Genomic DNA, 27706 nt, shown 5'->3' on the forward strand with positions numbered 1-27706 from the left:
TCTAAAATAATCAAAATACTTTCCGTTTTCGTTTTGTTGCGTCGCGCCGCACGCTTAAACTCGCTATGTGATTGGCCGACTAGATGCTATGCCACGCCTTCCTCTGCAACTCCGAGACGCGTCGCGTTTATCACGCATTGCGCAGACGCGCCCCGGATCCGGTGGGCGTTTGTGCTGCTGGCGGGGGGAAATCAGCAGCAAGATCTTAAACTGCATGAACTCCAGATGTTCGGAGGATCGAACAATAGTGAAAACCTCTGGATTATATACTATTTGCTCAAGTGCACTGCAAATCAAGACACGAGGTAAGTCTGAACGCGTTTGGTCTTTTCTACATCCATGCGAACGACACTTTGATACTTTGTTACTTTGTTTCACTTTTGTTGCTTTACTCCAGTTGTTGTTGACAACATGTTTGTATTATGTAAAGGTTGTGTTTTAAAATAATTGTTTATCAGCCAATAATCATAACTATCTTTTAGAGTTTATAACATCAAAAGGTGCGTGAACCTCATTTCCTTGTTTTGCAGTTTTTTTAAGACTGCCTTTTAACTGTTCATTATTAACTCTCATATTATTTGCATGCATGCACTGATGTTACAGCACTGCTAAACCATTCAATAACATGTTTAATGTGTGTGAATGCATGTAGCTGAATCACTTTCTAAGAGTTGATACTTGTTTGCATCTAGATTGAGTTCACGTTCACTTTTCCATAGCATCTGAATAGTTGGAGGCTGAATGCATGCATGCATGCATGGCTATTAAAAGCCCTTTAAACACACACACATGGTCAGCTGTTGTGGTCAGAGTGGGTTTACTGAAAGACACAGGAAGTGATGAAAGAGAAGGCAGTTTCACCATATAACCCTATTACTTCTTATCTAAAATCCACACCCAGACTGTTTGTGTTTTCATAATGTCTTAGGAAAAACTTCCAATGTTACTTAAAATTATTCTTTTAGATGCCTTAGACCCCCAAATATCATCATTCTTGTGAGAGGAAATTTATACTGTGATAATAATGTTATAAAAATGTCCAAAGTATAATTTGGAAAATATTTAGTAACATTATTACAGAACTGCATTGGTAGGTTTATTAATTTTCAATTATGTACTCATTTATTACTTACAAATAGATTAAGATATTTACAAAAAGAGATAAAATTAAATATTTATTTCATATTTATTTTCACATTTGGTTTCCACTGATCACCTAGTGGCCCCCAGTTTGAAAACCTAAGGCACTGAACCCTTCAGTTTCGTTTTTCATGTTGTATTAAAATCACGTCACACGTATGATGTAACTTGAGATGTGAGCTGCACACACAAGTGTTATTAGCATTGTTGACATTGTGATGGTATCGCAGAAGAGACTAAAGCAACGTCTCTATGGGCGCAAACACCACCATTTACATTAGGAAGAATGGACATGTGTCACAGCTTGTGGGAATGAAACCACAGAGAAAATTCTGTCATTGTATGTATATAATAGTGAGAAGTTCAGTGGTTGTTTAGGGTGTTGCCTGTGAATTCTTTGACAGTCAGCCACGCCCAAAAATACAAGGGAAAATACTACCTGTAGGCTACAGTGACCTGACCTCGTGAAAAAGTATCTGCTGTTTGCTCTTAGTATTGCACACTTAAAGTATGTTTCAAAATAACTCCAGTAGTTGTTAATTGTTGCTCACATTGATCAATGGTTGATTTAATTGTATGGTTTAAAGTTAATTTCTGCACCACTAATTGCACCAAACAGAATTGCAGAATAGTTTTTCACTCTCTTTCTGTCTATATATACACATGCATGCATAAATGCACAAAGAAATGTTATGCATATTATTATATTATATTATATTACACACTTTATGTAATAGAGCGAGTGGTCTGCTGTTGGTTTCAGGTCTTGTAAAACAAGTTTGACCTCAAGTGATTTCTCAGTAATCTTTTTCCCAGTATGTAAACGTCTTCAGTCTCTGATTGGTTGGCGTCATCTGTTCAAAAACTGTGGTTTCAAGATGTGTCTTTACTTGTTTTTCATCAGTCATCTTTCATCAGCCCATCCTTCTCTAAAGAGCTGTGAAACTGACGTTCACACCCCCACCAGAGACAAATTCAATATTTAGTTTAATGTCTTTGTGAGCTTCTGAAAGTCAGGTCTGAGTGTCCTCAACAGCAGGAATGGATGATAGCATGAACATAATATTTCATTTGTAGGGTTAATGTCAGAGTGAAGCTCATAAAAAACGATCAAGTAACGCCCGGGACTGCATTTTCCAAAAGCATTAAGTATTGGAGGAACCAATAGTCTCTACTTACGCTTATGATGCTTTCGGGAAATGCAACCCTTCTTGACATTTTATCCCAAAAATATTATTTTTTCCTCTCTCTCTTTGTTCTTTTTTTCTGTTGTGTCATTATTTCTGTGCAAATAAATGCACTGAAAATGGTGTAGAAACAATTTTCACTAAGAAATAGCTAGTAAAGTTCAGAATGGATTACAAAAAATGTCAAGGAACACATAAAATTAAATGTGCAGTTGTGAAGAAACAAGACAAATACTATTATCTTGTAAAACAGACTAAAATTCTGTATTAACGACATTTAAAAATAATTCTTACACTGCATGTTTCCCCCTCAAATTCTCATTGTAGTGCAAAAAATCTATGGTTTAAATTGTAAACTACATTTGTGACCATGGATCACAAAACCAGTCATAAGGGTCAGTTTTTTAAATTGAGATTTATACATCATCTGAATAGCTGAAAAGCTGAATAAATAAGCTTTCCACTGATATTTGTTAGGACAGGACAATATTTGTCTGAGATACAATTATTTGAAAAGCTGGAATCTGAGGGTGCAAAAAAAAAAAAAAAAAAAAAAAAAAATCTAAATATTGAGAAAATTGCATTTAAAGTTGTCCAAATGATGTTCCTAGCAATGCATATTACTAATCAAAAATTATGTTTTGATATATTTACGGTAGGAAATTTACAAAATAATTTCATGGAACATGATCTTTACTTAATATCCTAATGATTTTTGGCATAAAAGAAAAATCGATAATTCTGACCCATACAATGTATTTTTGTCTATTGCTACAAATATACCCGTGCTACTTAAGACTGGTTTTGTGGTCCAGGGTCACAATTATGTGTGTGTATATATATTTCCATATTTTCTGATCAAATAATTCCATACATTGTTATTAGGATTAGATTTGTTGATTGATTGATCAATTGAATAATGATTATTTGGGAAATTTGCTCAATTGTGATTTAAAAAAAAAAAAATGCAATATTGCAACATCTAAATAAATAAATATTTTTTTTTCTTTTGGAGGGAAATATAACCTGGGCCTTTCTTCATGAGAATATATTTCATATACATTACTGTAACTAATGTATTTCATGAGTACTCTATAAATCACAGTGCTCATTTACTCTGCTGGATGTTTTATGGTAGATGGCTGGAGATTTGCCATGAGCATCTGACATCGATTTTTAGCCTGAGATGAGCTGTTCAGAACGAACAAAATGAAAACAAAGACACTCACTACAGAGAAAAGCATTGCTGAAGACCTGAAGCAGCATTTATTAACATCTGTCTTTGACCTAGAATGCAGTAATGCTAAGTCACCATTCAAGCCCTGAACGCGGTGTTTGTCCTCCTGGCAAACATCCACGCACTCCTGCAGTTTAGTTCACTCTTGGCAGCGCGTCTTTAGCTTTCCATGGATCTCACGCACCACACCCTTCCACTGCTCTACTTTCTTTCATTTGTTTGAAGGACACTCATGTCAGTGTGTTCACAACCACAGTTCCCATTAAACTGCAGAAAATGACAAGAGTACGATGGATTGATGGCATTTAAATTAAACTAATAACGTAGTTTCAAGTTTAAAAAAAGTTTACTGAGCTTCAGCCCTAAAACTTGACCAAGGTCACGGACTAGGCTAATATTTGTTTATGGTTTAACAAAGGTAGTGCAAATCAGAACGATGAGTAAGCACCACAGTTCCTCAAATTTACCACAAATGAGAAAATGAACAGAGGAGGGGCAAGGTAAATTAGACAGGTTTAACGGGTTATTTGGAGGGAAAGGGAGGCTGTTCCTGAGCTGTATTGCAAGATGTAGATGAGTTTGTTAATCAGAACAGATTTGGATATATTCAAAATTTAGCATTTCATCACCTGCTTACCAATGGATCCACTGCGGTGAATGGGTCTGAAAGTCCAAATAGCTGATTAAAAACATCACAATAATCAACACCAGTCCATCAATTAACATCTTGTGAAGAGAAAAGCTGCATGTTTGTAGGAAACAAATCCATCATTAAGACATTTTAACTACAAGGGACAGTCCAGTTTACAGGAGGTTGTGAGAGCAGATCTCAGGCATTGTTTGAAATGATGCTAGATTATTCTGCATTCAGAGGCATGTCAGAATTACAGTTGAGGTCAAAAGTTTACATGCACTTTGCAGAAACTGCAAAATGTTCATTATTTTACCAAAATAAGAGGGATCATACAAAATGCATGTTATTTTTTATATAGTACTGACCTGAATAAGGTATTTCACATAACAGACGTTTACATATTGTTACGGGATGAACGAGACGAGAGGCAAGCGGATCCAATTGCGAACTTTTATTTAATGGACGAGGCAAAGACATGGTCAGACAGGCAGGGTCAAAATCACAGCAAACAGGTATGTTGGGGCGATGCACAATAGAAGTCCGTGAGTCAGGCGTGGGTCGATCCGTGGCGAACATAATCCATAAAGGGGCTGAGCGAAGGGAATAATCCGTAAACACGAGCGAGGGTACAAAAGGCAGGCGGCTAGACAGACGAGAACGAGAAGACCAGGCGATAGAACTAAACACTAGGAACTTGGAACCGGGAACTAGGAAACACAACAATAACAACAACAATACTCCGTGAGTGCACTGAGGGGGAGCGGGGTTTTTAAGGATGCCTGATTGGTCACGGGGACTGACGCAATAAGAGCGGTGGAGGATGGGAGATGCAGTCCGAGATTGATAGTGACAGTCAGAGTGTGTAAGTGATGCGAGAGTGACATCTGGTGGTTGGTGGACAACGAGACACAGACCAGATTCGTGACATAGCCCCCCCAAGGAGCGGCTTCCAGACGCTCGAGGGAAACAACAGTCCAGGGGAGCGGTGGGGTGGGAGCGAGACAGGGCGAGGGCTGGAGGACCAGGTCCATGAGGGAAGCCCAGAGATTGAGGCAGGACCGACAGAGCAGGTACCCTCCAGGGTGGGGCCGGAGGCGGAGCAAGAGCCCTCCAGAGCGGAGGTGGAGCAGGAGCCTTCCAGGGCGGAGCCGGAGGCAGAGCAGGAGACCCCGGGACCTTCCAGGACAGCACCGGAGGCAGAGCAGGAGGCGCCGAGGCCCTCCAGGGCGGAACAGGAGGCGCCGAGGCCCTCCAGGGCGGAACAGGAGGCGCCAGGGCCCACCAGGGCTGAGCAGGAACCCGCATAATAGACTGGGACCTGGGGAGAACAGTGACAGAGGAGGCAGACAGAATGAGGGAAGAAGCAGAGAGTTTGTAGGGGGGCGCCACCTTCAAGGGAGGATCCACAGCCACGGCTGACACCTCAGGAGGCATTGGCGCGGCTTCTCCAACTGACGGGACCTCTGGAGCAGACTTGGGACCAGACGGGGCGTGACTTGAGTCTGGGCCGTCAGGCGGGGCGTGACTTGAGTCTGGGCCGTCAGGCGGGGCGTGACTTGAGTCTGGGCCGTCAGGCGGGGCGTGACTTGAGTCTGAAACCGCTTCGGGAAGACCGGCCATGATGGGTGCCGACTCAGGAGCAGAAAACATGACGTGACCAGGCTGTGGCTTGACTGAGATGGCCTGAGCAGGCTGTGGCTTGACTGAGATGGCCTGAGCAGGCTGTGGCTTGACTGAGATGGCCTGAGCAGGCTGTGGCTTGACTGACGGGGCTTTAGCAGGCTCTGACGTGGCGGCCATCTTGTGCGGTGGCTCTGGCGTGGCGGCCATCTTGTGCGGTGGCTCTGGCGTGGCAGCCATCTTGTGCGGTGGCTCTGTAACTTCACTTGAGACAGGAAACACAGTTTTAACCCGACTTGACACAGGAACAACAGTTCTAACTTCACTTGCCTTAGGAAGAGCAGCTCTGACTTGACTTAACACAGGAAACACAGCTCCAGCTTGATTTGACACAGGAACAGCAGCTGTAGCTTGACTTGACTTGGAAACTTGACTTGAATCAGGAAACGCAGCTGCAACTTCATATGGCTCAGGTATAGCAGCTGTGACGTGACGAAGCTCCGTTCTCGCCGCCATTTTGCGAATGAGCTCCAAGTTCGCCATCATTTCGAGAAGCCGATCCAACGCGGCCACCCCTGCTTGAGCGTGCTCCAGCAGAGCCGCCGTGTCGTGAGCAGGCCAGGCGGCCGGCGTGTTCGTGGCGTCGCGCTCCGGCGCGGCCGCCATTTTGCGAGCCGGCTCCACAGTAGCCGCCATTATATGACCGCGCTCCGACGCGCCCGCCACTCCGCGAGCGGGTTGCGCGACCGGCATCACTGGGGTATCGCGTTCCTCATTAGCGACCCCCACCGTGAAAGACGAGCCCACAGTCAAATAAGTACAGTCCATACCTGGATGATGTCCGTGAAAAAAGTTGCTGGATCCTTGTATGACGGAGTATTCTGTTACGGGATGAACGAGACGAGAGGCAAGCGGATCCAATTGCGAACTTTTATTTAATGGACGAGGCAAAGACATGGTCAGACAGGCAGGGTCAAAATCACAGCAAACAGGTATGTTGGGGCGATGCACAATAGAAGTCCGTGAGTCAGGCGTGGGTCGATCCGTGGCGAACATAATCCATAAAGGGGCTGAGCGAAGGGAATAATCCGTAAACACGAGCGAGGGTACAAAAGGCAGGCGGCTAGACAGACGAGAACGAGAAGACCAGGCGATAGAACTAAACACTAGGAACTTGGAACCGGGAACTAGGAAACACAACAATAACAACAACAATACTCCGTGAGTGCACTGAGGGGGAGCGGGGTTTTTAAGGATGCCTGATTGGTCACGGGGACTGACGCAATAAGAGCGGTGGAGGATGGGAGATGCAGTCCGAGATTGATAGTGACAGTCAGAGTGTGTAAGTGATGCGAGAGTGACATCTGGTGGTTGGTGGACAACGAGACACAGACCAGATTCGTGACACATATAGTCCCCAAGAAAAAATAATAGTTGAATTTATATAAATTAACCTGTTCAAAAGTTTACATACTGTGCGCTTGATTCTTAGTACTGTGTTATTACCTGAATGATCCGCAGCTGTTTTTTTTGTTTGATTAGTGATAGTTGTTCATGAGTCCCTTGTTTGTCCTGAACAGTTTAACTGCCTGCTGTTCTTCAGAAAAATCCTTCAGGTCCCATAAATTCTTTGTTTTTGTTTTTCCAGCATTTTTGTGTATTTGAACCCTTTCCAACAATGACTGTATGATTTTGAGATCCATCTTTTCACACTGAGGACAACTGAGAGACTCATATGCAACTATTACAGAAGGTTCAAACACTCACTGATGCTTCAGAAGAAAAAAGGATGCATTAAGAGCCTTTTGAATTTGAAGATCAGGGTAAATTTAACTTATTTTGTCTTCTGGGAAACAAGTATCTTCTATAGCTTCTGAAGGGCAGTAATAATTTAAAAATATATGATATTTAGGCAAAATAAGAAAAATGCACACATCCTCATTCTGTTCAAAAGTTTTCACCCCGCCCCTGCTTTTAATGCATCGTGTTTCCTTCTGGAGCATCAGTGAGGATTTGAACTAGAGATGCACGATATTGGATTTTTGCCGATATCCGATATGCCGATATTTTTTCATCTCATTTTGGCCGATACCGATACCGATACCGATATATATCATTTTATTTGGAAAGTTAGTTTTTAACAATAACTTATTCGTTAGGATTAAATAAATAGTAATGAGTGGTTTACATTCAATCCCTTCTTTTTCATCAGTAGACTAGCATTATTTATGATCTGAATTTTGTAAATTAAGTTCACTTTTGCTATGTTATAAGCCGAACTTCGGATGCTTTCACTTTCGAATTCGCAATCTGAATACAACATTTCAAAACGAAAACAGAAAAGTAGAACTAAACTGGGTGACTGTGAGGGTGCTTTGCGGGACATGAACAGGACATAATTCATTGCTACAATTTCTTAATTCGTTCCTATGATTTATTAATTTATTAATTTGTAAAATGAGGGAACGAATTAATATGTAGTATTAATGAATTGTTAATTTATTCCCACGAAATATTTTATTTCCCACCCGCAATTTATCACAGTAAGAGATACGAAAACATGGATTAAAAGTGAATGACAAGAAAATAAACCTAAGAAATTAAAGGGTGAGACGGTGAGGATTTGGGAAAATAAAAATATTAAGTTATGTGGCAATTCGTGACCAACTGGCAAAACAGTACACTTTTTTTGCACAAGAATACCAACATGTTTACCTTCTCTGGTTTAACAAGCGGTCTTTTACCCTACTCGAAAACCAAATCCTCCGTCCGCCATCGTTTCCAGAATAGTCGCGTCCTTTTTGCCGTCACCACCTGGCTCGTGCTGACACTACAAATACAAACCAGGCTCTACACCCGAAGCGCTCACAACGAAAACTACTCTTTGCGTGATCAGTGAAATCCTGAATATGCCACGGCTTTGTAACTCTGTAACCCGCGCTGTATGGAGCAGTGCGACCACGTCAAATTTTAACTTGCACATTTAAAAAAAAAAAAAAAAAAAAAAAAGTGACAGTTTTGATCATTCTAGAGCCCTGCAATACAAAGGCATTCAACATGGAAAGAAAGTAATAGAAATGTAGTCACTAAGTCATGTTTAATTATAATTTCTAATTATTTTATACGGTGCACTGCGCTCTGACAGGGCTGCGGGACACGAACATAATTATTTCCTACAACTTGTTAATTCGTTCCTACGTTTTATTAATTTATTAATTTGTAAAATAAGGGAACGAATTAAAAAGTCGTATTAACGAATTCTTAATTTATTGCCACGAAATCTTTTATTTCCCACACGCAGTTTACCCGCATAAATGATCCGACAACATGGATTAAAAGTAAATGACAAGAAAACAAACCTGCGAAATTAAAGGGTGAGACGGTGATGATTTGTGAAAAGAAACTATAAATATTATTAAGTTTGTGGCAATTCGTGACCAACCGGGAAAACAGGACACACAGCCGCTTATGGCTTTAAATGTATTGGCTCGAACTGCATGAATGCAAAAGTATGGTCGCTACTAACATTTGCCTGCTAACCAATTATTTAACTTATAAAGAATGCTTTGTACCTCACTTGTGTCATATTCACGAAAAATGTTTCATATGAGCAACAGTGTGTTTTGCCGTTGCGCCGCCGAAGAAAGAGAATTCACTGACCGCGCGCCGTAATTACTTTTTATTTTAAATGCAGATCATGTCATGTGCAAACACAGCCATTGGGTTTCAAAATACAACAAAGAGCACCATAAAACCATTTAAAATGTGCATTTAGCGATCTAGTGACTGGATATGAAACAGGCAACAGTAAATTATCCCAAATGGAACAACGGCGCGCTTTCTCCTATAGCCGCTGCTGCCACTGCACGTGCTATTGCTATGCATCATTCTGTATGTGTATTCTCAGTTTAAATGCAGCGATACAAAACAGTGAATCTACTCCTCATTCAGTCAAAACTTTGCTTCAAGAATGAGCCACACTGCTGACGTGATCTAATCCCTAGCACACCCTTAGCACATGTGAGTTAACATATTCATCTTATCGGCAAAACATATCGGCATAATTTTTCATATCGGGCCGATGCCGATATTTACATTTGAAGTCATTATCGGCCGATTCCGATATCAGTCCGATAATATCGTGCATCCCTAATTTGAACCTTCTGTAATAGTTGCATATGAGTCCATCAGTTGTCTCAGAATCATACAGGTTACTGCTGGAAAGGGTTCAAATACACAAAATGCTGAAAAACCAAAGAATTTGTGGGCAGTTTAACTGTTCAGGACAAACAAGGGACTCATGAACAACTATGTGGACTACATGTCAGTACTAGGTCAGTACTAAATAACATGCATTTTGTATGATCCCTCTTATTTTGGTAAAATAATTTACATTTTGCAGATTCCACAAGGTGTATGTAAACTTATAACCTCAACTGTACCATATTTAAGCACCATGTAGTCAAAGTTTCCTGTGAACATGCATGACCTGATAAAAATGTTTGCCTTCGGTGCAGTGTAGGTTTCTTTGCATAAAATCATCTGCCAAATACATAAACTGCACTACTGATTGAGAATTTAAAGAAAAGCATCAGAGGTTTTTTTTTTCCCAAACAACTTAAAAATCAACATGGCCAATGTCAAACTGATCTGCAACCTAACGTAAGGGTTAAGTCTTTACTTTCAAGGTTGGTAACATTTCAGAAAGAATAATGCTAGGAATTAATTGATACTGATCATGATGTTATAATTGTCATAATTGTGATAATAATAATTGTGCACTCTGTATTCTGGTAAGAATAGTAATGAAACATCCCAGAAAATATCTCATAACTCATTATGCTGTTTTATTATAAAACATAAACTAAATTTCCCATCATTCTCTGTGATTGCATGAAAATTATAAAATACATAAAGCATCAAATACATAGCTAAAGCACAAGCTTTGCTCTTTTTATTGCATTGGTGCTAATATTTGTCTTATATTCGTCCAACAACAAAAATGACAGAAATAAATGTAAATTGTTCATATGACAAGTTGAATTTGGTCCAAATTCATTTTAACGGGTCATTCTTCTCTTTTTCAGGACTTCTGAATTAGATCTTGGACCAGACTTCATCGGCCGCTGATTGAATAAATGACATCCAACATCATCCTCCCCACTGATTCAAAATTGACATATTCATTCTACTTTTCTGCACTGTGATTGGCTTATCCCTTTCCCTTCCTCCTTTCTCATTGGCTATCTGGGATTACGTCATCTGTTTGTGCCGGTCACAGTAAAGCGGCGAAAACATGGAGCCCATTTATGCCACGGGAATGGCCGCAAAGCTGCGGAGTCAGTGGGATCGGGATGCGGGTTTGGGTCAGAACCACAATGCTGTCAAGTTGCTGGGACAGGATTACGACTCGCTGAGGGCCCAATGCCTACAGACTAGGTGCCTGTTTGAGGACCACTTGTTCCCAGCCACCGCTTCTTCTCTGGGGTTCAATGAGTTGGGCCCACGATCCTCCAAGACACACGGTGTGCGGTGGATGAGACCAACGGTGAGCTGACCATAAGGGTCGTGAGATAGATTGGTCTTGTGTTTGTTTAGCACATGCTACTTCCTCAGGCCATCCAAACTGTAGATGAGTTTTTTTCATCAGATTTGGAGAAATGTAGCATCACTTGCTCAACAATGCTTGCTCTGCAGTGAATGGGTGCCGTCAAAATGAGAGTCCAAACAGCTGATAAAAACATCACAATAATCCACAAGTAATCCACACCACTCCAGTCCATCAGTTAACATCTTGTGAAGTCAAAAACTGCGTGTTTGTATGAAAAACCATTACTTCTGGCCAAAATCCATCCAGTGAAAAAGTCCATCTCCTGTTGTTCTCCATCAAAATCCACACATATTTATTTAGAGCTGTTTTTTGCTTGTGCATGATCTTTGCATATTTCTCTTCTGATTCAGGCCAGATGACTTTTTCACTTGAGATGCAATGTTATAGATAGAGGACTTGTGTTTTTGCCAAAGGCAACGGTTTGAAGATAAGTCATTAATTGATGTACTGGAATGGTGTATTACTACTTTAGACTCTTATCCTGACGGCACCCATTCACTGCAGAGCATCCATTGTTGAGCAAGTGATGATCTGATGAAGAAAAACTCCTCTACAATTTGGATGGCAAGAGAGTGATTAAATATTTAGCAAATTTCATTATTGGATCAACTACACTTTTAAAATCACACTTCAACTCTGCCATCACATGTTTACATTCCCCAGTTTTGCAATTCTCTCTGCTTTTTACACTATCCGAACATTCTGAACATTTCCACATGCGACAGGTCACCTCTACAGTCGCGTCCCACAGGATTTTATGGCTTCTAGTCAGTACATTAATGAATGGCTTTATATAACCACATCTCTCGTGCTTGTTGCTATGGGATGCTCAAGAGCCGAAATGATTTGTCAGGAAAAATGGCTACTCATTATACATTCATTTATCCATCCTGCCTTTATTAATCAGACATGAGTTTGAATCTGAATGACATACTCAGTGTTTTTACACTTTGCTGCATGTTCTCATCACCCACAAACGTGATGCAGCTGTTGTAAACAGACCAGAGTGTGTGTGTGTGTGTGTGTGTGTGTGTGTGTCTGAATGGGAGGCTCAGTGTTGTGCATTATCTCCTGGAAATGCAAATCTAATTTAGCATCAAACGTGTGTTTACAGGAGATGTGTAAGCGTCCCCAGTTCATCACGGATGGAGCGACTCGTACTGACATCTGTCAGGGAGCTCTGGGTGAGTTTGTCTGCATCATCAGACAAGGACTTTACCTCAAACAACCCTGATTTCACCACACCTCAACCAGCTGTTCATTTACAAGACTTGACAGTGAACAACAGACTTTGATCTCAGTTTTGCTATCATTCAAGTCTTTTGTGCTCATCAATGCATCAAAAATACAGTAAAAACAGTAATATTGTGAAATATTACTGCAACTTAAAATAAGTGTTTAAATTTCAGGATTCTTTGATGAAAGTTCAAAAGAGGTTCTTTAATGACACTTTTAATCAGTTTAATGCATATTTTAATTTCTTCAAAAATACTTTGAACAGTAATGGGTTTTTGTATAAATTCATGCAAGCACAAAATGTAAAATCAGTGCATTTAGAATAACTAATTGTAATAAAATGATCTAAATCAAAGGTTTAAAACTCTTGGAAATGGGATAGTAAAAATAAAGTGTGACATTTGGTATGTGGCATATTTTACGATAGATGGAATTGAAACTGTAGGAAAGAATGGCAATGTTTACTCCAAACAGAGCCTCGTACATAATTAAAGCTTTGACCCTGCGGTCATTAAATAAAGAGCTGCTGTTTCGCAGCGGAGCAGCTAATGCGTTATGATGACATCATAAAACCATACAGCGTTTAGATGTGTGAAGAAGGGCTCTGATTGGTCAGGATGTTTGTGGCAGCCCAGTGAGCACTGGTGTGCTTTAACAAGCTTTAGTGAACATGGAAACAAAATGACTGTCGCTCTTTTGTATCAGGTTTGTTTGGGCCTGATGGCTATTTTAAGTTATTTACACATTCGCTGCATTGTAAGGAGTCGGGTCATCTTCTAATAGCAGATGTGCTGTTTGGGGCAATAAATTGTCATGTTGAAAGAATCCCAGACATTGCAACATAGAGATGTAAAAATGAAAATGCAGAGAGGAATTACTGGATTAGCGTTTAGTACACCAAAAGACCATTTGTTGGTGGACTCATTGGTAGTTAGAGACAATTTTCTATGGCTCTATACAGCATAAAGATCTTTTAAACAACTTTACTGCAATAAAACAACATTGACTTTTATCCTTTTTACTATCCTATTTCATTTTGTATGTGCCCATGTATATGTACAGTACTAGTCTTTGAACAGTAAGACTCTTCTGCTCACCAAGCCTGCATTCATTTAATCCAAAATACAGCAAAAACCGTAATATTGTGAAATATTTTTACCATTTAAAATAACTGCTTTCAATTTGTGTATAATTTAAAATGTATTTTATTCTTGATCAAAGTAAAATTTTCAGTATCATTACTCCAGTCTTCAGTGTCACATGATCCTTCAGAAATCATTTTAATTTCTAATATGCTAATTTGCTAATTTTATAGAAAATTAATACTTTCATTGATAATAATTGATAATAAAGACATTTATAATGTTACAAAAGTGTTCTACTTCAGATAAATGCCGTTCTTCTGAACTATCTATTCATCAGTGAAACCTGAAAAAAAAATCTACTCAGCTGTTTTCAACATAATAATAAATAATAATAATAATAATAATAATAATAAAAATGTTTTTTGAGCAGCAAATCAGAATATTAGAATGATTTTTGAAAGATCATGTGACTGGAGTAATGATGCTAAAAATCCAGCTTTGAAATCACAGGAATAAATTACATTTTAAAATATATATATTCAAATAGAAAAACAGTTATTTTAAATAGTAAAATATTTCAAAATTTTACTGATTTTGCTGTATTTTGGATCATATAAATGCAAGGCTTGATCTTTAAAAAACAAAAACTTTTGACAGGTATTGTACATAAAATCTCTAATTGTTACCTCAGACAACGTTATATTGAATATCTGTTCATGTTCTTGTCTACACTGAATCTCAGCTGTTCATTATTTGTCATCTGTTTTTCTCAGGTGACTGTTGGTTGTTGGCGGCCATTGCATCTTTGACTCTAAACGATGACCTCCTGCACCGCGTGGTGCCGCACGGCCAGAGCTTTGACAGCTGCTACGCTGGAATATTTCACTTTCAGGTAAATTGCGTGACAAATGCTGCAACATGACAACAGAGAGGTAGGTGTGACAGTGAGAGAGTGTAATTTTATATATACTTAAAAAAAAAAAAAAAGGGTCTTTTTTTCCTTTTCTTTTTTTTTTTTTTGCAGTAATGCCATAGACAAATCATTTTGGTTCCTTAAAGAATCCTTCAGTGAACAGTTCCGAAAAGAACTATTACATTTAAAATAATCTAAAGAACCTGTTCCAGTTTAAAGATTCTATAGATTTGAAAGGTTCTAAATGGAATTTTAAAAACCGATTAGGTTAAGATGCAGTTGTTTCTGTTGTTTCTGACAAACAGTCAGCGCTTATTTGTAGCTATAAACCATCCATGAACTTTGCTCCGTTAACAGACTAGCATGAGCTGTTGTGTATGCGTATTACAAAATAATGAAGCGCTGCTCAGAACCAGTGTAAGGCAATCTGATCGATCTGTTCCTCGTGTGGGATATTGCTTGTGTGTGTCACTAGGGAAATATTGAAGCACAACTTATGTTTCTGTTTCGGTGAGGTGAGGGGGAGGGTAGGGCTGCTCACTACTGTTCAAACAACCACAATGAAGTGGATTATGGGTAATGAGGTGATACGGCATGCCAAGCATCCTTTACAGTTTGTATAGACAGCAAATGACAATGCAATACAAAATCCATCTTATCTGGGAAATACCTTAGCACTAAATAATTAAAATATTCATGAGTCTTAGTATTTACACATTATATTGAATGAGTATCATGTTGCTACTTATGTGCATTTTATTTGGAACTTTTATGCAGAATGGCACAAAAACACATTGCAGTCAGAAAGACACACAAAACTTCATCAAGACCCTGAACTGCTAAATATGTCATCATCAAATACTCGCTCACACACAGATGCTCTAAAAATACATGCATCATGCATGAATGAGTGTGCGAACAAAAACACAGGATCCAAATGTGTTCACTAATGCGTCACACACACACACACACACACACACACACACACACACACACACACACACACACACACACACACACACACAGCTAGTTCTTGCAGGCTCATCTGGGACTCATTTAGATTAAATTAGAAGCAGAAATGTACTGAGTGTCTGTAAAAGCTAATTATGAGAGAGAGGGGCATAGAGAGAATTCACAGACAGGAAAAATGCTACAGTGTGCTTTAAACAATTTATGGGAGTGAATCCCAAAACAAGTTAATGCTACATGGTAATATTTAATTAGTGAAGAAAGTGAGTGCTATGTTAGGACAATTTACATGTTTCGCATCGTGTTTTAATGAAAATTACTTACATTTTATGACTTATTATAAAAAATTAATTGGTACAAATCATACTTTTTTAACCTTTATTTATATAGTCTTTATGCAATACAGGTTGTGTCAAGGCAGCTTTCCAGTGTCAAACAGGAAAATAGTTTGTCAATAATGCAAGGGAACAATAACAAACAGTGAATTATTCAGTTAAAGTCACTTCATGTAGAAATATTAAAACTAAAATTATATATTTTGTTGAAAAACAAATAAATATGTGGGTCAAAGACGTTAAGATGTCCACATCAAATGAAATTTAGAAAAGTGATTTTATGTCCATAGAAAGCACATTAAATATAAGTAAAGTGTCTACTTTTAAGGTTTCAAATAAGTTTTTGGAGAATAAAAGTCAAAATTTGGTTGAAATAGCGTTACATTGTCATTCAGTATAACAATATTTATGTAAAAATTCAAACAGCATGCTTATTCTGACTTGAACATTAAAATATATAAAAGAATAAGGGGCATATTAAAATTTATTGTGTTTTAAATAAGTAAAAAAATCTTACTGACAAATGGGCAAAACATAGGATAGTGGCAAATTTAAAAAAAATTTAGAATTACAGCTAATTAGTATTTGGGTTGAAAGTAATTCATCTTTTAATTGATTTTTGTTGTAAATATGCCTGACAAGATTGTTACACTGAATGACATTTTAGTGGGTGTCTTCTGTAAATTAAGGAAAAATGTATGATATTATTTCTTTGTTCAGAAAAACAAAAATGCAATTAAATTAAACAGCAACAATTTAGAGCAGTGTTACACTTTTTGTTTTTATGCTTAAAACCTTTTTCGTCTTTGACCCATGTATAAATGTGAATACAGTTTGCATAAAGAATATATATTAATTTGTAGATTTTTTTTTTATTTCTTGCTATAATGTACTATAATAGTATATATTCATATTTTGATTTAGCTTTTATATTTTTAGTTTTTATTTAAATTTTAGTATTAATAACTTTGTTGTGCTCATAGTTACTGGATTTTGTTTTTATATTTTTCTATTTTATTTTATTTTTATGTCTGTGTCTTCTAACTGTATCTAATATTGATATTTTATTTTAAGTTTTACTGAAATGAAAAAAAACACTGTTAAAATGACTATTTTTTCATCTTTGTTAGAATTATATAAAAAATATTTCCTTATAATCTTGCTAAATAAATAAAGAATAGTTTGGAGAATATTTCTTTATATTTTAAATATGAAAACGACCCAGAAATGTTCTTGACAGGCTGTGTGACTTTTAATCTCTCTTCTGTATTGCTATATAAATCAAATATCCTGAAAAGAAATTTCTCAGAGATGTGCAGCATGATTCATGGTTTCATTTATGTCTCTCAAATCCATCTTAAGCCTTATCTGAATGGCTGTTTACGCAAGTGCTCATATAGGATGAGGGTGTGCATATAGGGTGTGTATGTATACGTGTAGATGGTAGATAATGTGAACGGAAATCTGCAAGTACAGGTGATTCCTGCTGCAACAATAAAAACTGGAGTACACATTCTTGAATAATTTATGAGGGTTCACTAACATGCTGCAGCCACACTAAGAATTCATCCTCAGCTCCTTTCACAGAGTTTCTGCTTACAAGTTTGGATGTTGTAATTGCATTATGATGTGGGTGGACATCAATTGTTGACTTTTTCATGAGTCTTTCTCTGTTTATGTCTTCCTGACAAACCCAAAAAGCCTTTTACCACTAATGCAGCCAAACAAACAGCAGAGAATGTGCATTACCTGTGTAGTTAATGTTTTATCTGCGTATTTTATAATGTTATGCTTTTGTAGGCCAACCCAGAACTTTAGCTTTCCTTGCCAAAAAAAAGATTTTTCCTTTGGCTTATGGATTATTGCGGAAAATAAACTTTGTGAGCAACAATGTTTTGTTCACCATGATAATCTTTATAAATGAGTGCAACTTGAATGCATTTTGAAGCCTTTGAAAATTTGCTTTAGAATAGTTTGCAAGAACGCAATTATAAATAAAGAGAGGCTGTGAAAGTGACTAGTGAGTAGATGAGTTTCTGTTCGCTGTGATGTTTAACATACTTGACAATCTTTATAGCGCCACCTGCTGGACATGCTCATTTAAAAATTAAGGTTTCAAATGGGATTTTTTTTTGCAGCCATGCCATAAAAGAACCGTTTTTAATACTTTAAAGGACCCTTTTCCACAATAAAAAACCTTTTGCGGAATGGAAAGTTTCCACATTCTTAAAAATGGTTCTTTCTGGCATTAATGGTTCCATGAAGAAAAATGTTCTAAAGATTATTAACACACTTAAAAAAAAACAAAACAAAACAACAACAACAACAAAAAAACAATAGTTCTTTTAAAACTGTTCAATGCAAGGTTCTTCAGGAAACCTCGCTGCTGAAACAACAACAATAACAAAACAATAGAAACCATCACAGAAATTATAATGGTTTCCACCACAAATGGCATTACAAACCATCCACTTTTAACCTTTAGAACCATTTAAAAATGGTTTCCTGTAGTGCGTTTTGCGACATATTCCGTGGTGGTTTTACCAAGCTACCAATTACTAGTAGAAACCCACAGGTGCCATTACAGTTTCCTTTAAAACCAATACAAGTCCCATTATAACCAGTAAAACCATTAGAAATTTTGTGATGGTGTCTGTTATTTTTCAGCTGAGCGAAAATGGTTCCACATTTTAGAACCTTTATTTTTAAAAGTGCATGAATGTTAAAGGTTCTTCATGGAACCGTTGTTTTAGTTTTAAGTGCATGTTAAACTGAATGTCTCTCTTTCTGTAGTTCTGGCAGTTCGGCGAGTGGGTGGATGTAGTGATTGACGACCGGTTGCCCGTGAAGGACGGGAAGCTGTTGTTCGTTCACTCGGCGGAGGGTGAAGAGTTCTGGAGCGCTCTGCTGGAGAAGGCCTACGCCAAGTACGATAATGCTCAACTGTGCATTTGAATCAAATACAAGTAATGTATACTTATTTAGTACATTTATCGCTGTGTTCATCAGGCTGAATGGCTGTTATGAGGCTCTGTCGGGCGGCAGCACGTCTGAGGGCTTTGAGGACTTCACGGGTGGAGTCATAGAGACGTACGAGTTAAAGAAAGCACCCGCTGACCTCTACAGCATTATCGCCCGTGCCATCGAGAGAGGATCACTGCTGGGCTGCTCTATAGATGTGAGCATTGATTTTTGCTTTTCACACCATGCTTAAATCAAGGTTACAAGTGGAGACATTTAAAAGCAGATTAGTTCAGTTTTTAAACTTTATGATGGCTCTGAAGCCTGCAACCCTGAACTGCAGTGCCAAACGTGTTACATGCAACACAGAGGTGCTAGAATGTACTTTTAACCAATCAGAAACAACCTCATTAAATAGTCATGAGCTTTGTAGAACTGCAGAAACTGTTTAGTTACAAATTCTGAAAGAAAGAGTCAATTTTGTAGACGGATAATAAACACACTCTTCTTTTTGCTTTGTTTTTTGCAGAATTACATGAACAAGCTGTTACCAGATCCTATACGTGTGTAGCTCTTGTGCAATCAGTGCTATAAGTAAATTAATCATAAAAAAAACGAAAGACCTGAAAATTATGATCCATTACTAACCCAGGTTTTACAATGACATATGAATTGTAAATTATGAATTTTATATGAAAATATATTTTGAACTTTAGCTTTTATGCTTATTTCTTTATGCTTATTTTTATTTTTACATTTTTATATAGCTTGGTTCAGTTTTAGTTTATTTGGTTTATATTATTTTAATGATAACAGCACATTTAATTATGCTTATTTGTCATTACATGCTTTTGCCATTTTTATTAGATTTAAAAAAAAAATATTTCTAGTTAGCTTTTATTTTTATTTATTTACATTTAGTAATTTTAGTACTAACTTAAACCTAAGGTTTTAGTGTGACATGTAACATTTTTGCTTAATTTCAGCTTTATTTAAATTCCCGTAAATACTTTATAATAGTTGTAGTTAATGATAACAACACTGGTAAGGATGATTATTTTGCGCATCATATTAGTTATTAAACATCCTGTTTGCATTGGTGATGCTGCTCAGCATCAGTGTCTGATTGCATTATGCTTCTTTTTCTCCTGAAGATCACCAGTAAGTTTGACATGGAGGCGGTGACCTTCAAGAAGCTGGTCAAAGGTCATGCATACTCAGTGACTGGAGTGGAAGAGGTGAGCCAGAAAACACAAAGACATACTAAAACGCTTACTATACACAACAGTTTAGCATGTTTTAGATGCAGGATATCTTTCTTTGAAAGTTCCTAGGGAATGTATGGATGCCCTCAAAGTGTCCACCAAATGCATAAATGTGAAAGAAACATGAAATCAAAATGGACTTTGTCGTAATAGATGTTTCTGGTCTTAATGTGTGTATTTGATCAATGCATGTTATTCCAAAGGAAAATATATCTTTGAAATCAGAAATATTTATGATCTGTTGATCAGGTGGTGTACAGGGGAAACATGACTAAACTGGTGCGCATCAGGAACCCGTGGGGTGAAGTGGAGTGGACGGGAGCCTGGAGTGACGAGTGAGAATCACACCAGTGTGCTGATTGATGCTTCATTCTTACTGCATTTGACTGTGATGTGATTGTTCTGATGACTGTTCTGATGTATGATGTGTTTAGCTCCCGGGAATGGGACAATGTAGACCGCTCCGTCCGGGGCAAATTACAGAACCGCAGCGAGGATGGAGAGTTCTGGTGAGCAGATCATGATCAGAGATAATCAGCTGAGAGTTAGTAGTTAGTCTCACTAGTGGAAAAAGTCAGCAGAACTCAAGAAAGTCAAAACCATCCTGCAACTACACAGAACACTGTAACAATGACATAGAAATGCCCTATGAACTTTTCAAAACACCTTAGCAACCACATAGCAACACCCTAGAAACCAAAAGAATACCTTTGTGATGACTTATAAATGACCATAAACTCTTTCAAACACAATAGCAGCCCTAGAACCCCTCTAGCAACAACACAAAACCATAACAACGACCTATAAATGCCCTAGAAACTTTTTAGAACACCTTAGCAAACACATAGCAACACCCTGGAAACCACCTAGCAACAGCATAGAACACCTTAGGAATGACCTATAAATGTCTTATAAAATCAAAATACCTTAGCAACTACATAGTAGCGCCCTAGCAACCACCCAACATCATGGCAACAAGTTATGCATTGGCAAATACCACTCAAATTGTCCTAATTTTTTGTCCTAAAAGTACAAAACTCATTACCAACACCCTATCAACAACCAATAAATTCTCTATAAACAATTCAAAACATACCAACTGCTAACAACAACACAGAACACTATAGCAACCCATAAATGCCCTGCAAACCATGTAAAACATTATAACACCTCGGAAACCAGCTAACAACCACATAAAACATCCTATCAGCAACGTAAAAATGCCTTGCAAACCATTCAGAACATAGCAAGCCCTAGAAACAACCTAACAACCACACAGAACACCCTATCAACAACCTATAAACCATTCGAAACATAGCAATGCCTTAGAAAGCACCTGACAACTGGACAAAACACACTATCAACAACCTATGAATGCCTTATAAACCATTCACAATGTAGCAACACCCTAGAAACAACCAAACAACCATACAGAACACCCTATCAACAACCTATAAACCATTCAAAACATAGCAACACCCTAGAAACCACTAACAACCACACAGAACACTGTAGCAACAACCTATAAATGCCATGCAAACTGTTCAGAACATAGCAAGCCCTAGAAACAACCTAACAACCACACAGAACACCCTATCAACAACCTATAGACCATTCAAAACATAGCAACGCCCTAGAAACCACCAACAATAACACACAACACTATAGCAACAACCTGTAAATGCCCTGTAAACCATTTAAAACATTGAAACACCTTAGAAACCACCTAACAACCACACAGAACACTATAGCGACGACCTACAGTATAAATGCCACGCAAACCATTCAGAACATAGCAACACCCTAGAAATCACAAACAACACAGATCACCATAGCAACGGCCTAAAAATGCCCTATAAATAGGGCTGCAACGATTAATCGCACGATGTCGTGAGGCGCGTTTAGTCAATGAAGCCGGTACGTTGATTAGTAGTAAAGCTCCACCACGTGCGTTCAGCTGGAGCGGCAAGTAATACACAGAGCCGTACATCACTGACAAGCTACGCCAAAAAAAAAAAAAACTACTAATCAAAGTACCGGCTTCACTGACTAAACGCGCCTCACGACATCGTGCGATTAATCGTTGCAGCCCTACCTATAAACCATTCAGAACATAGAAACCACCTAATTTTCTAATTATTCTAAGACCTAGAAACCACCTAATTATCACATAGAACACCATAGCAACAATCTACAAATGCCATGCAAACCATTCAGAACATAGCAACACCCTAGAAACCACTAACAACATTGAACACCATAGCAATGGCCTATAAATGCCCTGTAAACTGTGTAGCAACTTTATAATTTGCCAGCACCGCTCAGGAGGGTCACTGGGTCTCTCTCTCTGTCAGGATGTCGTTCAGTGATTTTCTGCGTGAGTTCAGTCGGCTGGAGATCTGTAACCTGACGCCAGACGCTCTCCAGGCAAGTCATTTGAAGAAGTGGAGCACATCTGTCTATCAGGGCGAGTGGAGGAGAGGAAGCACAGCCGGCGGCTGCAGAAACTACCCAGGTACAGCAGCTGTGGGGTCGGGAAATGGTGGCTCAGTGGCAGCAGAACAGCCAAATCCTCATCTGCCTTTTTTGTTCCTATAAACCACAGCCACATTCTGGATCAACCCTCAGTTCAAGGTGGCCCTAAAACACCCGGATTCTCCCGGCCAATCGGATTGCAGCTTCCTGGTGGCACTGATGCAGAAGGACCGCAGGAAGAAGCGGAGAGAAGGACAGGACATGGAGACCATCGGATTCGCCATTTATGAGGTCAGAGATCAGATTGCTTACATTTAACTCGGCTCAAGTTTGTGTTCATGTGTTATTGACTTCTTTTCTGATTGGTTGCTTTTTCACTTTTATTTTTCCAGGTGCCAAGAGAGGTATGATGAGAGCCACCCAGAGCCTTTTATGTGCTTTATGCAGTACAGATTGATACAAAGAGGCTTGTGAGATGATTCAAGTGTTTGAGGCCTTGAAATACTCTAGAATCTTGAGTCAAATCTTGAGAACCTTGATGACACTAGGTCAGTTTTATTAATGATTGCATGGATCGTTCATATTTATACTCACGGGAAAAAACATTCTGCCTAATTTGCATACGCATATGAATTTATTTGTAACCTCATTTTAATTGTAGTGAATGTGTAGTATTCTAAATGAGTGACAACATGCCCAGTGTTAGTAATTTGAATATGACATGCCCACACCATCTCCATATAAGGGCTTCCCGCACAGTCTTTACATTACACCATAGCAACAATCTATATATACCATATAAACTGTTCAGACACCCTAGAAGCCACCTACGAACCACACAGAACATCTTAGCAACACATAGCGATGCCCTAGCAACTACACATTAGGAAACAAGCTATAAATGCCCTAAAAACATAAAAAAACTCTAGCAACCACATAGCAACACCCGAATAGTCACCTAGAAATTATCTATAAATCCCATATAAACCTTTCAAAATACTTTAGCAACCACACACACACACACACAACACCCTGGAAACCATGGCAATAAGTTTTGCACAAGCAAACAGATCCTAGAAACCCCTCGGAACCCTAGCAACACCCTAGAAACCCCCTCAGAACCATAGCAACACCCTATAAAACCACCTAGGAACCCTAGCAACACCTTAGAAACCACCCAGGAACCTTAACAACACCCTAGAAACCACCAGGGAACCCTGGCAACATCCTAGAAACCAGCCAGGAACCTTAACAACACCTTAGAAACCACCTAGGAACCACACAGAACACCCAAAAAATGATCTATAAATGCCATATAAACTGTTCAAAACACCTTAGTGTCCACACAGAGCACACTAGCAACAGTCTATAAATCAAAACACATTAGAAACTACATAGCAACACCCTGGCAACCCATGATAACAAGTTTTGCACTGTCAAATAGAAACTACCCTAGAAACCACATAGGAACCCTAGCGACACCCTAGAAACCCCCTAGGAACCCTAGCAACTCCCTAGAAACCACCCAGCAACCTTAACAACACCCTAGAAACCTAGAAACCCTAGCAACACCCTAGAAACCAGCCAGGAACCTTAACACCTTAGAAAACACCTAGGAACCACACGGAACACCTAAGAAATGATCTATAAATGCCATATAAACTGTTCAGAACACCTTAGTGTCCACACAGAACACCCTAGCAACAGCCTATAAATCAAAACACCTTAGAAACTACATAGCAACACCCTGGCAACCCATGATAACAAGTTTTGCACTGGCGAATAGAAACTACCATACAAACTACCTAGGAACCCTAGCAATGCCCCAGAGACCACCTATTAACCCTAGCAACACCCTAGAAAGCACCTAAGAACCCTAGCAACACCTTAGAAACCACCTAGGAACCCTAGCAACACCATAGAAACCTAAAAAAAAACAAACAAAAAAAAAACCACACAGAACACCCTAGAAATGAGCTATAAATGCCCGATAAACCGTTCAAAACATCCTGCCAGCTACATAGCAACACCCTGTCAACCCATGTTAACAAGTTTTGCACTGGAAAGAAACTACCATACAAACTACCTACGAACCCTAGCAACACCCTAGAAACCACACAGAACTCCCTAGAAATGATCTGTAGATGCCCTATAAATCGCTCAAAACGCACAGATTTCCTGCTCAATTTTAAAGCAGAGGTGACTCTGTGTTAATGCCATGTTGATCTGCCTGTGTGTTTGTGCTCAGTTTGTGGGGAATTCAGGTGTTCATCTGAAGCGGGATTTCTTCCTCACTCACGCGTCCAGTGCTCGCTCAGAGCTCTTCATTAACCTGCGGGAGGTGAGCTCACGCTTCCGGCTGCCCGCCGGCGAGTACATCATCGTACCCTCCACATTCGAGCCGCAGAAAGAGGCCGACTTTGTGCTCAGAGTTTTCTCTGAAAAACCCGCCAACTCAGAGTAAGTCTTGCACAGACCGACACGCACTTACTGATCCAGCTGTCATTCAGGGTTAAACATGAGATTTCTTAACAGGCTCCAGAATGAACAGGAGGCCATGAATACTTTTCATTAACCATGCACATATATTTTGCATTATTTCCTCAAATACATCAATTTAATCCTATTTGCATATTGTATTATTCAGCTGTTTTAACTGTTGCATGTGTGCAACAAACAGCGTAGCATGTGACTATTGTATTATAGGCCTTAAAAGCAAGAATGACAGTAAATCCAAGTTAAACCCAAGCTAACTAAACCCAAGTAAATTTTTAACTTGCTCTGTTGCTGTTACGTTGCAAATTAGACCATTATTTTGCAGTTATTGGTCAGCCGATTTCATTGTCTCTTGTTTTATTTATTCACTAAATGTTTATTTAGAAGCATTAATTTTGGACCTTTTTAATTAAATTGTGCCAGTATTGTGCTTGTTCTAATGCTGAAACATTAAACTGTGATAGCTGGTCTGTTCATCCAGGCTGATATTCATTTTCTGTCTTTACCTACACTTCAGAGAAATGGACGATAAAGTCACAGCTGATATTCCTGAGGAGGTGAGATGATCAGATCAAGATTTTTCTATAGTTCAGCAAAAATACATACAAATATATTCTCCGTTTAAGGGTGTTATTAGGCACCACATACAGTTATATTCAAAATATACCTCACGCTTGATTGTTTTTACTGCTAAAAACATTTCATACTACAAAATATATTGTCTATAGTCTAGTAGAGTAAATTCAGGTTAGTAGATGGTTCATATAGAAGTCTACATTTATTTTTGTAGAAGTATATTCTCTCTCTCTTAATTGTTTTAGAAACGTCTGGATGAGAGTCAGATCGACGCCGGGTTTAAGAGTCTCTTCAGGCAACTGGCTGGACCGGTGAGAGACTGATGAACAACTGCTGTGTGCAGACATTAAATATTATGATGAATTTATGCACAAAATCATGTGTGAATGTGTTTTCTAGGACATGGAGATCAGCACAACAGAGCTGCAGACCATCCTGAACAGAATCATCTCCAAACGTGAGACCTTCATGATTCAATATCTCTGTTTCAAACCCTAGTGAACCACTTTACTGTCTACATAGGCAGCTCACTATTAAGACAGCATCCTATTAGTTAAATCCTACAGTATATATGATATATATCGACTTGCTTTTGTCAGATTGTGTATTAGCTTCTGAATATTTAGCAGTAAACTTAAAATATCCTTATACTTGTAAGTATTGACTAGAAGTCATACTTTTATAAATTTAAAACAATTTTTTGGTTCAGTTATTTTCACGGAATGAAAACTTTTGTATTGTTGAACTCTAGACTTTGCAAAAAAAAAAATTTTGTTGTCTCACTAACATTTCAATGAAGTGTCAGACCACAGTTTAAGAAAAGAATGTGATTCATTCTGAAAACTCATCTCTGTTCTGTGTCTTTATTCACAGATAAAGATTTAAAGACAGACGGGTTTGGTAAAGAGTCGTGCCGCAGTATGATTAACCTCATGGACGTATCCTTTACACACAATCAGCTTTGAAAAATAATTAGTCTGGTAATGCAGACATCACTGAATCTAACTCATCTAACATATATTGGTCATTGAGGGTTTTGTAGTTTCTTTTTGTCACCGGATACATTTACACTCTAGTGTCAAAATCTCAAGTCTTACTGTGTCTCTTAAATTTCAGACTGAATTGTTGTTTGTTTTGCTCTGATTGTCCTTGACTTGTTTGTAGACGGATGGGAGCGGGAAGCTTGGACTCACAGAATTTCATGTCTTATGGGAAAAGATTAAACGCTACCTGGTGAGACGATGTGATATTTTATATTCATGTTTTTTAAAGGTAGTCTTACTGTAAGTGAACATTCTTATGTTGGGTTTGTCTGGGCTGGTCAACACATTAACATATCAACACACATTCAGTGTTCAGCATCTTAACTGGGACATTACTACTAATGCCACATGCAAACAGCTCAGCCAGTCATAACAGAGCTCACTTACATACAGAAGTATTAAAAGTGCAGCAGAAAAGCAACATGTTAATTTCTACGAGTCAGAGTGAGGGTAATGGTTAGCTAAACCCTAAAAAAAACCCTAAAATCATTACTTATAAACACTGTGAAATTTACTGTTTTTAAAAACATATTTAATTTCACTAGTTGATGAAATAACTAATAAAAACTATATAAACATTTAAAAAAAAAATACAACATTTTCAAAATTACCAAAGCAAACTAAAAATGAAAGCATATAATATAGAAAAACATTCAAAATATGAATAAAAACTATGATAGTATCTCATTAATACTAAAATAGCCATCATAAAATAGAAGTTGCAAGCAACTCTATTGCCATAATGATTTTTCGACCAAAACAGCTAAATAAACATTTCTAACTGAAGTATAACAGGAAGAGCAAGTTATATTTTAATTAAACATTACAAAAAATAAAATAGATAGATAGATAGATAGACAGATAGATGCAGTGTGCAGTCTGTGGTTTGAAGACGATTGCCTTAAGAAATGAAATACTGTCAG

At 38.3% G+C, this 27706-nt stretch overlaps 1 protein-coding gene across 2 annotated transcripts in view; it reads left to right on the forward strand.

Annotated features, from left to right (window-relative positions):
- Nucleotides 1–154: 154 nt before the first annotated feature.
- capn1 (calpain 1) overlaps nucleotides 155–27706 on the forward strand; it is a 29357-nt gene continuing 1805 nt past the window's right edge. The window contains exons 1-18 of one of the 2 annotated variants that reach the window (XM_051114990.1): nucleotides 155–305; nucleotides 10906–11366; nucleotides 12544–12613; nucleotides 14524–14642; nucleotides 18761–18894; nucleotides 18977–19145; nucleotides 20083–20166; nucleotides 20443–20528; nucleotides 20628–20702; nucleotides 22548–22708; nucleotides 22799–22959; nucleotides 23061–23072; nucleotides 24917–25128; nucleotides 25682–25721; nucleotides 25986–26051; nucleotides 26140–26197; nucleotides 26614–26678; nucleotides 26905–26973. In XM_051114990.1, the coding sequence (XP_050970947.1) occupies nucleotides 11115–11366; nucleotides 12544–12613; nucleotides 14524–14642; nucleotides 18761–18894; nucleotides 18977–19145; nucleotides 20083–20166; nucleotides 20443–20528; nucleotides 20628–20702; nucleotides 22548–22708; nucleotides 22799–22959; nucleotides 23061–23072; nucleotides 24917–25128; nucleotides 25682–25721; nucleotides 25986–26051; nucleotides 26140–26197; nucleotides 26614–26678; nucleotides 26905–26973 (1833 nt within the window). In that variant the 5' untranslated portion in view covers nucleotides 155–305; nucleotides 10906–11114. Of the gene's footprint in view, nucleotides 306–10905; nucleotides 11367–12543; nucleotides 12614–14523; nucleotides 14643–18760; nucleotides 18895–18976; nucleotides 19146–20082; nucleotides 20167–20442; nucleotides 20529–20627; nucleotides 20703–22547; nucleotides 22709–22798; nucleotides 22960–23060; nucleotides 23073–23116; nucleotides 23217–24916; nucleotides 25129–25681; nucleotides 25722–25985; nucleotides 26052–26139; nucleotides 26198–26613; nucleotides 26679–26904; nucleotides 26974–27706 lie in introns of those variants that run through there. The other variant, XM_051114991.1, reaches the window with a different exon arrangement.

This window comes from Labeo rohita, chromosome 7, assembly GCF_022985175.1.
Source record: "Labeo rohita strain BAU-BD-2019 chromosome 7, IGBB_LRoh.1.0, whole genome shotgun sequence".
Classification (NCBI taxonomy): Eukaryota; Metazoa; Chordata; class Actinopteri; order Cypriniformes; family Cyprinidae; genus Labeo; species Labeo rohita.